The sequence below is a fragment of the Lepisma saccharinum genome, chromosome 3 (assembly GCF_977018435.1).
Source record: "Lepisma saccharinum chromosome 3, izLepSacc3.1, whole genome shotgun sequence".
Lineage (NCBI taxonomy): Eukaryota > Metazoa > Arthropoda > Insecta > Zygentoma > Lepismatidae > Lepisma > Lepisma saccharinum.
The window spans coordinates 42,143,844-42,158,438 of NC_139231.1; the positions used below are offsets into that span (position 1 = coordinate 42,143,844).

Genomic DNA, 14,595 nt, shown 5'->3' on the forward strand with positions numbered 1-14,595 from the left:
CTTCCGCTAGCAGTTGGTTTGACAACAGCGCGACAGCACTGGCTGCGTATTGGCTGAACTCATGTTCCTTCTAAAAGCGTACGCCGTATAACACATTTCTTTGCAGTGTTATTGAAACAAGAGTACCTCGTAATTCTCAAAGTTCGTTTCACATGACACAGGACATCTGGGAGATTCATACATCCTCAAGAGTACGCAGCTGTGCAGAATTTGGTAGCTTTCTTTGCTGAAACTGGCTCAGTCATTGCAAGGGTACAGTACGTGCTACATCTTTCCATGGTGTTTGTTGAGCAACAAAGTAAAGGTTAAATCGTGGCGGACGAGCTGTAGCATTTTTCTACGAATTTCGCTTTCGGACGAACTGCAACTCTGACGAAACGCTACGGAATCCTTGCCGTAATCATAAAAGTCGACTACTATTTTACTTATTTTTAAGGCTTTCACATTAACAAGTTTAAACACAACGATTTAACCATCTATCACTTCTACAAACGAATGAAATCTTCCGACACTAGGTTGGTTCATTAAGAAGTTCTCGGATTTTATACGGGTTTTACGAATTTATGGACTGATCAGTGTGGGAATATTGATTTGCAAATATTATAGGTTGAAAAGAACGCTAGTAGATGTTAATTTAACTCCTTGTTTAACATCTGGCACCTTCACAAGTTCCTTCATTTCTTCAAAATTCTATACTTCACGCCAACATTTAAAATGATATACCGAGAGGGGAAAAAACACACACACTCACCTTGATCTCCTAAAAGTTTATAAAACCTATATTCCAAGTGTAACTGTGGTGCCTTCGATTTCATGGGTTCCTGAAACAAAAGAAAATACTGATAAGGCCAAATACACGACTTTCAAATAACTTATCTTCGTAATTAAGCATACAGTTACCTGAATTTTTAAAGCACCTAATTAGGGCTTGGAAGTTGCGGACCTAAAAAAAAAGTTTCACAAAATGGCCTTCAAATTATCTTAAAATTACATTTAAAAAAATACCTATAGATTTATTTTAAATATAGCCTGTAAGCTTGATTTTTTCATAAATGACAGTTATGTACGCTGATTAAATCGACACAACTACCTGGTTGGTTTCAACAAAGTGAAAATAACAATTAAGTGCGATTGTTCCTTGTATTTGCAGCTACCTGCAAGGTTGTCTTCTATTGCTTCCTCTGCCTGTCCTTATCTGTGATCATGCTCCAAGATAGCGACTGCTTTCTGTTCTTGCATTTGAAGGGAAGCAAAATATTTAATATCATTCACCCTCATTATACGTAGTAGAATTTTGGGAGAAGCAATTACGAAAATACATGAAACGACCGTGAAGCAGCAAAATGAAGTAATAAAAGAAAAATATTTTAAAATTCCAATTACAACTTGCAAAAATTAACAACCACCCAAACACTAAAAATACAAAATTAAAAAAAGTCTTCGGATTCTAACCGAAGCAATCTATTAAACAAATCATAGCATTTTGTTGTTTAGAATATTGATGTGGTGAAAAAAATAGGATATGGGGAAATTCTGTTTGTGTACATATTTCGCCGAATGGTTAGCACTCTCGCCTTTAACAGGAACGGTTGCGGGGTTCGATTGCTAGGTAAGTGCTCTAAAGTGTCGATGTGACACACTCCATGCGCAGACCATGCATTGCCTAACGAGAACTGTTGCTTCACGAAATAAAAAATTAATCAATGGATGAATGAAAAAAATGAATATTTTTCTATCATGTATTTCTACGGTGATGATGCTCTAATAGAATACTTAGGATTATCCTTGTATCCGGAAAAATGGCTACCTTCAGATTGCATAAATGAATAATACTTACATAACGACTGATTAGATAAACACTGACCTTCTACAGCTTTTATAGTGCCAAGGTTTTACACTGAAGTATTACACATAATCCGTTCCTTCATGTTAGGCAGCAACAATAGCTAATATTTATAATCCGCTAGTGTAGTTTACGAAGTTAGCACATAACTTGAGTTCTTAATATTACAAGGTTACACAAATACAAAATTATTGACCAAAATGCACCCTCTACCATGCCAACAGGTATTCAGTTACAAGCGCAATCGTGGAAGATTTGGGCATTCGGAGAAGAATACAATAGTTATTTGTTCACGGGATTACTCACTTCTGCGACATACCATTAGATTGCATGCACACACGGGAATCTTACAAACATGTTAAGAAACACGTACGGTATTCTAGGATGCTTGCGTGAAATTACCATGAATACATGAAAAATAACTCCCAAGTTTTTCGAACCTTTTAACAATGGCAACAAGTGTCTAAAGGGGGCGTGTGTGGAAGTTCCCTGGACAGAAAATTTTGGTTGTTGCTGGTAACGTAGCTGGAGGGGGTTGGGGGCAGAGTGAACGAAGTTTACAAATCGATGCACATGAGCATATATGCGACATAATTGCCCACCTGGAGAGAAAAAAAAGAACAGTAGCTCACCCACTTTTATAGTCCTAACTATGGCACTGTATACTGCAAAGCTTTTCCGCTACTTCGCTTATCTCAACGATGAGAATGTATAGTTGGATGAAACTTACGAAGGGACACCACAAAGGTACACACAAGTCCAAGCGGCCGGGACTTGAGCCTGGAACCTTCGGAGGGAAGTTTTTCGAAATTTCAGAGGCCGCTTGGAACTGAGCGACTGAAAATTGGGTGTTCTTTACATTCACAAAAATGTGAGCTGATGGGTGTTATGGCCCTCGAGGTCATCCTTCAGGAACAAATGTAAATCCTACTAACTAACGTTGCTAACTTGAAACAGAATTGTGTTTCTTAGCGCAAAACTTATTTTGCGTTTAATGTAACTTGATCGTTATTATCGAGCATTATGAAAACGAACTTGGGTAATTTCGCAGTATTTCATTCATGAATTTACGGAGAAGTTATAATTGGTTTTCCGGGACCAAAATATTACCGAGAAATGCCCAACACAACATGGACTGACCACTTCGTGAATGAATCCAATCCATACGTGGAAGGGAACTAATTCGTGCAACTAAATTCTTATATAATCATTTCGTACCTTACCACATAAGATCCATGCTAGATAATTTCTTAAAATATAAAATATCCACACCCACGACGAAAATACACGTGCTGGCAGATCTGCCTAAGCAATTCATAACATCACATTTGCATGCTTCCTATCATGATGAGAGCAGTGGGATCTTGTGCAGGACGTTAATAGTTTCGGACAGACTTAAGAAACTCCGACCTTATCTTCCTCACAATCTTAACTGTTTGTGAAGAGGCATGTGGTCGACACATGTCCCCTTCGATACAAGAAAAAATATGGAACAAGTAATCATTTCACTTCACGTCCCACATTTGATAGTGCACTCACTGCCTAGCCCAAGAGATTCAACGGCTCCGTTTCCCTGACCGAGCACGGTTAGCTCGTATCGTGGCGATCGAGCGAAAACCTCCCCACACTATTCTTTGTTCACGGTAGCAATGAAATACTGGGTGAGTCTTTTAAAAGAGGCCCCGTGGAAAATGCGCTCCTTGCATGTAGGCAACCTTGGTACACCGAAGAGAAGAGCGGGTTAGAGAACAGTCCAGGATATCGGTGCCAAGCATATTCGACAACATGACATGACATATCCTGGACTGTTCTCTGCCCCGCTCTTCTCTTCGGTGTACCAGGGTTGCCTACAAGCAAGGAGAACACTTTCCACGGGGACTCTTTTAAAAGACTCGCCCAGTATATGTAAATAAAAACATGCGGTTTGTAGTTGTTTGCCTATTGGTTAATTCTTAACCCGTCCATGGATATACAGGATGTCTCAAAAGTCTCCATACATACGGAAATACGCAATTGATGTTTCTTGCGCGTGCGTGATGGGCTAAATGCAGTTCCCGAACCATTGGCCATATCTACTCAGACTCAACTCTCACTTTAGTTGGGTGATAGGTTGTGCATCTTTCCTGTGTCGCGTTGAATGAAGAGTTGAGAAGTAGCGTATTCGTCTGTTGCCAACTTTGTACACGATAAGTCCGTACCGTACATGGCAAACGAAACGTATTTTTGTCTCCAGGCCGTACGTTTGGTTTAAGAATTTCTTAGGGGAAATATCCCCCCCCCACGCATCCGTTTTCCATGTTGGTTGTACATTTTAGCATTAAATTAATGGATTGTATAGCATTATATGCTAGTTCATCGCGAAAGAAACATGTCATATAGTCAAAAATGTTGACAAACTGCATCTACAACTCTCACTTTTTTTTAAGTAGGCTCCGAAACAAATTTCTCGTTACAAATTCTACATTTCGCGCTTGCCGACTTGCTAGCATCCGAACACAAGAATTCTGGAATATCTTCCCATGATTTCCCGTATTTCTGCTGTCTCATTGCATTTGTTGTTCTTACCTTTCTGGAAGATGACTGGCGAGAATAACTGTCTTCTGAATCTGAACTGATTTCTACTACTAGTACAAAATACACACGAGAAAGCAAGATTCGCAGGACCAGTGTCGGCGATTGAGGGGGGGGCGAGTGGGGGGGTAGTTGCCTTCCCACTTTTGCCCCCGCACTTAGCTAAACTTTCAATGAAAAGTAAACTCTCCTTGCTACCCCTCATCCCCGTTTTAGAACCCAATCGCCGCCACTGTGCAGGACACGTCTTCTCTTTCTGAGGAATGGATGTTACGAAACACAATCTTTTCGGCCCCGACAGTTGGGAGGGAAAAAAAACGTTTCTTGGGGAGAGGAGGAGGAAGTATTTTGTTCTATGTCGATTGTTGTGTTGACGTTCATGTTTACACTCCCTGCACAAAGCCTTTGAATGTTTTGAAGTCCTGGTAATGCGTCTTTCTTGACAAGATTGATTATTATTGATTAAATTGCTGTTTCAAGTCCACTTCATGCACAGATAGGCTAATCGGGACTGGACCTACAGTTTAAAGTGGAATCCGAACCACTATGTGCCTCCACCGGGTTTCGCACCGGGACCCCTACAAGGCGACGACTCTACCACTGATCCATCGGGAAGACCCTTTCTTGACAAGATTTAGGGTGACCTTACGTCCCGTTTTGACCGGGACAGTCCTGGTTTCATAGCCGTGCCCCGGTCGTCACCTCGATATTATTTAAAAACGCTATTTGTCCAGTTTTATGAAAGTCTAGGAGTTAACTTGAAAACCAAGTATATATTTGTACATTTCATGTTAAAGAAGAAAAGTTTTATTGTTTTGTGTGTGTTCCGTCATTTGTAGAGAAGTACATGAGCATGCCCAAAAAGCGTACATGCAGTTTCAATATGGACTTGGAACAAGAATGTACGTAAATTAATGAGTCTTGAAACAAGCTCCAAAGACAAATCTCGCGTTGTGTCTGATTTTTCAGGGAATTTTATGAACGGCTGGTGAAGTACAAAAGCTGTTCTCATTCACTGCTCCACAAGTAATCAAATAACAAATACTTCTGACATTTCTCAACTTCAGCATAGCACAAACATCAAATGCTGTTCAGAAGGGACCGACTTTATAATTAATGTCTTTTGACAAGGGGAGATCGTATTTCATTTTATTGTATGTATCATTTATGAGATCCTTACTTTAATAGATAATAATACGTAACAATACGTTAATGATAACAATAATTTCATAATTAGGCCTAACCAAATTTTCAAGTCGGGGTAAACTGACCTAATGAAATTTCCGTACATGTAGGGTCAGGACCTGACCGTACGGTGAGCAACACTGCTCGGGCCATGGTGAAAAGTCGTCTGCTCCACCCTCCCCTTCTCGGAGCATGATTCACACGCCTTTTCTGCAGTGCCGCAATTTTGAAACAACTGCCTGTGGAATGGCCGCCCTGGTCTCCGGACCTCATGCCCCTTGATTGTTATCTTTGGGGACATTTGAAGTCCATCATCTACCAGGAGAAAATCAGGGATATGCTTTATCTGAAATCTCGCAACATCAACGCCTGCACTCGTGAGACGCCAGACATCTTGCTACATGTTCGGCGAAACGCGTTCATTTGTGTCTGAGACTTGATGGCCAGCACATTGAGAACATTCTGTAGCACAACTGAGTAAAGTCGATTTTCTCTATATATGGAGACTTTTGGGACACCCTGCATAATTCATAAGCAGCGTCTCGCCAGTGGCACAGTTAAGTGGTATGGCTTTATCGCGCGTATCATACTCGTATGTATACGAGCAAGATTCCTGTGCAACAGCTGATATCGGTTAAGATTCTCGGCCTGGGCAGTGTTCCTTCATCGATTTCATATAATCATCACTCATCCTCATCGTCGCAATTAGCCAAAAGTGGCAGAAAAGTGACGTAAAATAAAAAAGACTAGTCACGCTTATATTGTTTACATCGACTTTATTCTTACAGTGGATGAAGAATAGCGTAAAGCTCCATTGATATAACATACTGGCTTAAAATATTGGGTTTTAATTAGCAATGTGCCCGTATTTCGGAGACCACGATCCATTTTAATTATGACATGCCTGGAGATCGTTGTGACAATCGGGTGTATGAACGGATGACATATGTAATCAGTGAGGAAGATAAAGGGAATCACACCAACCCCTGCGGATGCTTTCACCCTTCCCAATAATTATAAACATGAGTCCCCAGAGGGATATAAATGGCAGAAGTTCGTTCATCATGCATTGAATTCAATAAACAAGTCAAATCAAATTAGCACAGAAGGCATTGGTAAAAAAAAAATATGACATGGACACGGTAATGTGGGACATCTTTTACGTCCACAACTGAAATTTTGACGCACAAAAAGGAATCTCTGACGTCACTTGACGTCTTCTAGCCTTCCTCAATGATCGCGTAATATTAGAACAAGATGGAGCTGCTTTTACTCGTACTATGTAATCACGATATGCTCCATGAGTACTAACTGGCATATCTTCACTTTACTGGTTTATATATTTTATAACAAACTGCTAGTGAGGATAATTTCCGTAATAATAAATTGGCATTTTCATCCTATTTCATTACACAAAATTTCATCCTTGCATCAATCGTACTTTCCAAAATAACCAAATCGAGGTACTAATATATTTTTAAAATGTCTGGCTCCATTAACAGTTCAATAGAAAAAATATCCCATTATACAGAGTATTAGAAGATTGCGTTTCTTTCAGGTCTATCATTTGATTCGATTTTTGTTATTTAGTGTCGCTATTCTGCCACTTTGGGCTAATCGCAAAGATGAGGATGATAGAACATTGACATGGAACACACATGCACAGGCCGAGCATCTTAACCGACACCAGCTGTTGCACGGGAATCTTGCGCATATGCATAAGATGCGCGTGATTCCAATTAACTATGTCACTAGCGAGATTCTTAAGAGTTATATATCCACGATGACATTGATGAAGGGACGTTCACAAATACCGTATCACACATTTCCAGGCCGTAATTCTTGGTGCGCTGTGCTAACCCCTCCGCCACTGAGGTCGGTTTTCAGGTCTAATTCCACCAAATTGTATATATAGCTGTAGCAATTTCTGAGATATAGTTGACATAGACGGGCGGGTATACGGACACGACCAACGCAAGCGTGTTCTTTCAGCCCTGGCCCGTTCGTATCCTAAAGCGTTATCTTGTTCGCTCATACAATTTAGAAAGCGTTTTAGCGTTAGTAGTTGCATTCTTCCGTTCGGACTCCATATGTCACGCCTGGGCAACTCGCTTCATTTGTGAAAGAGCGCTCTCGTATGTACGCGTGGAACTTAGAGCGAGCAGCGTTACTGTAGCGTTATGAGACGGCGAAAAGGAGGGGGGAGGAAGCGATGCAGGAGCCCTTGGGATGCAGTGTGTATAAAAAAACCGGGAGATGCACGGAGCGCCTGCGAGTTTCCATAAGTAAACGCGAGTTACTTGTTGAACACGCCTACATACACAGCTGGCAAAATTTTCAAATTATGTGCATTTACGTGTATAATTATATCGCGAAGGTTACTAGAGCCACTAAATTATATAGCAAGGCAACGTTCGTCCAAATCGTTGCGATTAATGTAGATAGAGGGAAGCGGGTTAAAATAACGAATCATGTGCGTCGAGCGGATCGAAAATTTACCTTCGAGCTCGGTCGCGGGTTTAAAACCTCAGAATATCCACTTTGCGATTATCTGTTTATACAAGGGTTCGGAATCAGATTTCGAACTTCAGGCGCCATTTTGCGACCAGTGGATACCAATTCAGTCGCCACAACTGGCACCTTACTCGCCCAAATATGACGAAATACCAAAAAGTCAGATGATCAACTAACGTATACGAAAAACATACATTTCTATGATATTAGGGGCACACACTGAGAAATAAAATGCATATAATCTGCAATTATTTAAGCATTCCTTCGTCTTAGCACGGTGAAAACCATTGTGGTCAGCACAATGCCAACAAACTGACTGGTGCTGCGAAGTTAGAGGCACCTGATTCGAATCCAAGTCAATTGATTCTGTACAGATTATCAGCTGCTAATCAGCAAAGCTGAAAAAGTACTCTTGTGCGACGGTCGTGTCCGCCTCTCCCGCGTCTCATGAACTACTGCAACTACAAACAAAAATTTGATGCGAGTGATTGACGTAGCCTACCGATCAATATACGTTTAACCATTCGATATCTGTTGATTTCTCATTAACTACTACACATACAAATATATAATTTCGTGGGCTGAAAGAGTTACTTCTTAGTGTAAAAGGACATTTATTATCTTCATTGAAGTATGTATACGCCTAACAACAATTATTACGAACTATCCGTAAAAATGCATGTACAAATATGTGTGTCGTGAAATGTTGATAAGATGCTGATAGTTATCTCGACTTGTCTTTTTAGAAAACTACCAATGCTAGAAATATAGAATTTGGTGTAATGGAATCGGATTTAAATGGTAATTAATAATAAGCCCATGGTCCTCCATTTAAAACAAAAGGCAACACGTAACTCTTCCATCAAGTTTATAAGATCAGAATTTCATGGCTTCCGAGAACATTGGGAAATTGGTCGACCTTTGCTGGTTACTACAACTTCAGGACAAGTTAAGTCAATCAATTGAAGCCTACCACAAATCCCAGAATATTTTGAACGGCAAAATGATCAGGTTCCACTCGCCGGCGGTCATATTCGGCAATAACCCCAGAGTAACAGATTTTCGAAATACATTTTATGCACATAGGCTAACTTGCAGTTTGTGGGACATGATACACTGAACATAATCATATGAACCACTACCCTTCTCTTGTTTTTATGATTCACATCATTTCGATCAAATTCCCTCAACCGATTTGCGGATGGCATAGAACTCTTAAGTGAGGAAGAAACAGGTCTCAACAAAATAATAAACGAAATGGAAATCTCCCACAGTAGTTATAAAATTAAAATAAATGTGAAGAAAGCAATGATAATGGAAGAGTTTTGTATTCCTGGGAATACAATAGCGGCTGATGGAAGATGAAGCTTCTACAAGAACAAAAACATTACTAACTTCAGGAACAGAGAATTTGCTACAAGGATGCAATTCTAAAATAGGAACACATGGCTCCAAAATATGGGCAGTGGGTCAAACCTTAAAGGTAAAGACTGGCAGCCTTCAAAATGCGGTGTTACAGGAGAATGTTGAAGATAAATCTGATAAGAGTAACAAACTAAGATGTTCTGAGACGTGTACACAGCAAGAGAAAGATGTGGAAATCGATCGTCTCACGATGCAGGATGGCAGGCCGATGACAACCAAATCGATGAAAATGTGCATTGCTAAAGGTACAGAGAATAAATAGCAAACGAGGAATGCAACACAGTAAGAATAGCACAATATAAAGTTCGGCCTTCTGTAGGAAGAAGACTCCTGCTGCGATTTAAAAGTCCACCGCATAACTGTATAAGATAAGAGCGAGTGACGGACGCATTATATTGCCGCAAAAATATAATACAGACATTCCTTACATGAATGTATACACGAAAAGAGTAGACACGTACGTTACTCGTATCGCTAAAGCATGCTCTCACGTTATTGTAGACATTACGAGCACCTCAATTCGAAAAAGCAATTACAGAAAGTAATCACTCAAAGGTTATCAACTTCTACACGCATCATCAACTACGCGAATCGTTGACGTCACAAGATCCGTAGGTGTGCAGCACTTTCATGTATTACTAAGCCTACGCGAGAAATTTCACTTCTTTACTATGAATAACAATTGTCTGTTGTCAATTACATACCACGAAACCAAATCTAATATTTAAGCGCAAAACGTTTAATTAATTTCCCCTGATGCGATTCGAAGGCCAAAAGTGCATTTGAGAAAATCATATTTCTGGGATAGTGAAGACAAAGCCCTGTGCATTGCACCTTGCCATGAACGAAAGCACGGGATGCGATCATTCTCGATCTCGGCCACAGAGGTGGTAATGTGATCAGCACCACGCTGCGTCCGCCTTTATCCCCGGGTGTCCCATAGAAGAAAAATTACAATTAATACTACATATTTAGAATATGCCTTTATTTTCGCATTGAGGTGTTTCCTGCACGACTAAACATTCTGGTTAGCGAAAATATTCTGGAAAGTGTAGATAAGTTATGTTTCAATGTTTGCCAGTGTTAGGAACATATATTGATTGGTGTTGCGACGATACGGCTAAGGTATTCTTTATGGTTGTTCTATCACATTTTTCAAACAGTGTGCATTTACTCTTGTTGTAGCCATTAAGCTGCCGAAGTACACAATTATGAAATCGATAAATGCTAAATCTGAAAACATCTAGTCCATGCTCCTGCATTAAAAAATCAAGCTCTTTTAAGTGTATTATCATCATGTTTTTAAAGATCTGAACTGCATAGTCCTCACAAGTCGAATCCTGATGTTGCCTAAATGCCTATTCTGTTCCGTGATCAGATTCGTAGGCTTGCAGTACATACTGTGATGCAGGGTACTACCACTGTCACAATATGGAAATTCTATTGCATCTAAAATTGCCTGTTTCGACTATTGGTGCATATATTTGCCTCAAAGGAGTGTTTGTGCCCTCCTGTTTACGAGCTCCTATTTGCTGATAAACGAGGTACCGAAAGATAATCCTTCCCCTCGACGGATAGAACTTACAATAAATCTTCAGTTGACATAAGAGTAAATGGCGATCGTGTGTCTGACGCCATCTCCAATGCCACTAGAAAAGGTTCATCCTCCAGCGCCTTGAGACAAGGCCAGATTATGAATTCTTCTTTTAAGTCCACTTCATGCACAGGCAGGCTAATCGGGATTAGACCTACAGTTTACAGTGGGATCCGAAACATTGAGCAATGTGCCTTTACCGGAAATCGAAGCCGGGAAGCCATGTTATGAAATTAGTCACCAATGAGAGATTTTGAATTTAAGTTATTTGATCATTATTCACAGAAATAGAAGCAAATAGCTATTGTATGACTTTTTATTTTATAGTGTAATAACGTAGCTATTTTTCAATTTTGAACACATTATTGCCTATTTTAGTAGTTTTTAGTGCATAAAACCCGGGCTCTATTGACAACTTCAGTTGGCCACCATTTCCTCACTTCTAATGAAGAACACTGTTCTAGTGCCAACCTAAGAATAATTGGTTACATTATTTTAAATGTACCTGGGTTTAGTTCACGTAATACTTTTATGGTATATGCATATAATCGTCTATAATGTGGCACACTGATGGATTACGACACCGGCAAGCGGATATTCCATCGTAACTCCTCGAGAAGTTCAGGGCGAGTGAATATGCAACCGCCATCGGACTGGGAGGGGGAAGGGTAGTATTTTGAATATTAAAGATTCATATTTGGGAAAATGTGCAAGGACGACCTTATCTGCCCACTTCCTCACTTGCGAAAGCAAGAGTCGGTTGCGTGACAAATTGGCCTACTTCGGGGGCTCCTGAGTAATTTCAAGTGGCGTGTCGGGGAGCCTTGATGCCATGGCAGTACGTTACTCTGCTTCAGATGTGAAATCAAAACACCTACACCGAAAGCTCGGTTCATGGCGGCGCGAATTCCATTTCAAGCAACTACCCTTCATGTCTCTATCACACTGCATTTACTTCAGATAATTAACTGTAATGAAATAAACGTTAGTATTAAACACCATATTGTGTCAGTCAGTATTCCCCAATTCACTGTCAGGAATCAGCCTAGCCTAAGGGGTGGGAGGTACTTTTGTCATTTTGAGATTTTTAATTGTTTTGGCCAGGGAACGGATTTATTATGTACTAAAAGTGTACGATGTGTAAATATACTTAGTTATTTTAATCAAAATATGGAATAAATATGGACTTACAATTCTGAAAAATGGTAAATTTTCATTAAGCAGGTGGCGCACGCAGCAAAATAAAATGCATTAGCCTTACATTACATCAATTCTAATGCAAATTCGAATACAAAACGTGCTTTATTATTTGTTACCAAAACAATGGATTACCAAACTCCCTAAGTGCAGGAACGTGAATATCCATCCTTCTGTTGTTCCTAAAGACATATTTATATTGACTGCAACTGCGTTCAAAGTAGCATGAAGTAATTGAAGTGTATTTAAAATATGCAATGGATTTAACGGCGATAGCTTGAGTTCGGATTCTCTATTCTGGACAAGAACGTTAGAATAACGTATGCATTAACAAGATTTAAAATAAACAGTACAAAACGAACAGAATACAGATGAACGGAAATCCTTCGGGTTTTTTTTTTGTTGTTTTTTGTTTAACACAAGAATGTAAACTGTAGTAATACCATGAATATGGAACATAAGTCGGAAATGTTTGAAAATATGGAAATTATATGTAATATAACTCAAATATATGCTAAAATCTAATATACGTTAAAACATGGAAAAATAAAAATAGCATTTTTTCGAGCTTACATACCACGATTCTCAAATACAAAATAACGTTGATTTTAGCATCACAAAAATATGTATTTACATTAAATCCGTTCCCTACCTAGACAAGAAGTTAATTAAAACTGTGTTATTTCAATAACAACTAAGTTCGCTATTACGGATCCCATGCATTTTGACAAAACAATCATATTTTAAATAAATTTTCAGACCGTTCTGTTTTCCTTTTAATATTTTAAAAAACAAGTTTTAAAGGTTCAAATGCACTTTCTATTAAAGAGAATAAAGTTTATTTAATATTGTTGAAAACAAACGAGCAAAAATAAAACTACAAAAATGTTACATACAACGGTCTGCAGGGCCCTTGGTTACTCTATAGGGATACACTAGAACAAAGTGGACCAACATAGCTATACAGCTTTAGAAGTAGAAATTCCTAAGTCGGGAGGGCGGGCTGAGTGAATTTTTTGATCGAACCTGGAACATGCTTGGAGGCGGGCCCATCTCGATCGCGGATGTATACGTTAGCGTAAATGAACCAATGCACCGTCTCCAATGGTAAAAGATGCGGTGGTGGCATTTCAATTGTCAATTTAATTTAATTTCAGATACAATTCTTATTCCTTCATCGATGGACTGGGATCAAACATATTTTACAAACTTCTTAAGCTGTAAAAAAGCAGGTTTTCTATGTGAAACAAAATTATTTTTGGACACAACTACGAACAAAATGTATTTATATTTTATGCCTGGTTCAAATAGACGACTTTCTAATTTTACTTTATGGACAGAAAGGCTAATCGGGACTGGACCTACAGTCTAAAGTGGGATTCGAATTAATGACGTTACCACTGCATCATCGGGAAGGCGACCCCACGAGAGTATTTGGGCCTGAATTCATACAGATATTGGAAAGTATCTTCAGTGAAACTGTGGATATTTTACAATAAAAAAAGCTGGTAGGCTAAGATGTTTCAGTTGCAATGGAACTTTACATTTCTACAATAGTTAGGTATCGAAAACACAGATATTAGTATTGGTTACATACAACTGGAATCTGATTTAGCTCTAGCTAATATGAAAAATGAATGTCCAGTACTTACCAATTTTATGGCCACATGCTCGTTGGTGTACAAGTTCTTTCCTAGAAGAAACAAAGAAACATGTTACGTAAAAGTTGCATACACATAGTTTTTTACATCCACATTAAATATCAATATATTGCACAGATCTACAAAAAAAATAGTTGCCAAAGATTTTTGAACGAATTTATGGTATTTTGGTTGTGCTCAATCTAAAATGAACAACAGTTTTGCCAAGTTGGCTCAAGTTCTTGAGATACTTGATATCTTTCGATTTTAAGTTTATCTCATTTAAGTTTATCTCAATAAGAGCTCTAGGTGTTGTCATGGAATAGGGCATGGCTTTTATTTTATTGTATAAAAATATTTTCTAGTCCATCCATTGCACAGAATATATTTATTAAAAGTTCGTCTTTCTTTGATTTATTTTTTAGTTTTATTTCTATTGTTGAGGGGAACGAAACATGAGTTCTTCAAGGGCAGCTTAGGCCGCATAAATGATCCTGACGGATTATGCTGCATTTGTGGTGAATATTCTTTGCAGAAACAAAGAAAACCATCACTGACTTTGTAAAGGAAGCATATCTTGCATATTGAAGTAGTTTGTCAAGTCTTGGATAAAGGTAGCGAGTGTT

The 14,595-nt window shown here is 39.0% G+C and overlaps 1 protein-coding gene across 2 annotated transcripts in view; it reads right to left on the bottom strand.

The window, feature by feature from the left end:
- The window catches only part of gish (casein kinase I gish), a 139,422-nt gene that overhangs the window by 51,913 nt on the left and 72,914 nt on the right, over positions 1–14,595 (bottom strand). For both annotated transcript variants that reach the window (XM_083118477.1, XM_083118476.1), the window contains exons 2-3: positions 13,982–14,022; positions 752–821 (exon numbers count right to left, since the gene is read on the bottom strand). In XM_083118477.1, coding sequence (XP_082974603.1) covers positions 752–821; positions 13,982–14,022 — 111 coding nt within the window. The remainder of the gene's footprint in view (positions 1–751; positions 822–13,981; positions 14,023–14,595) is intronic.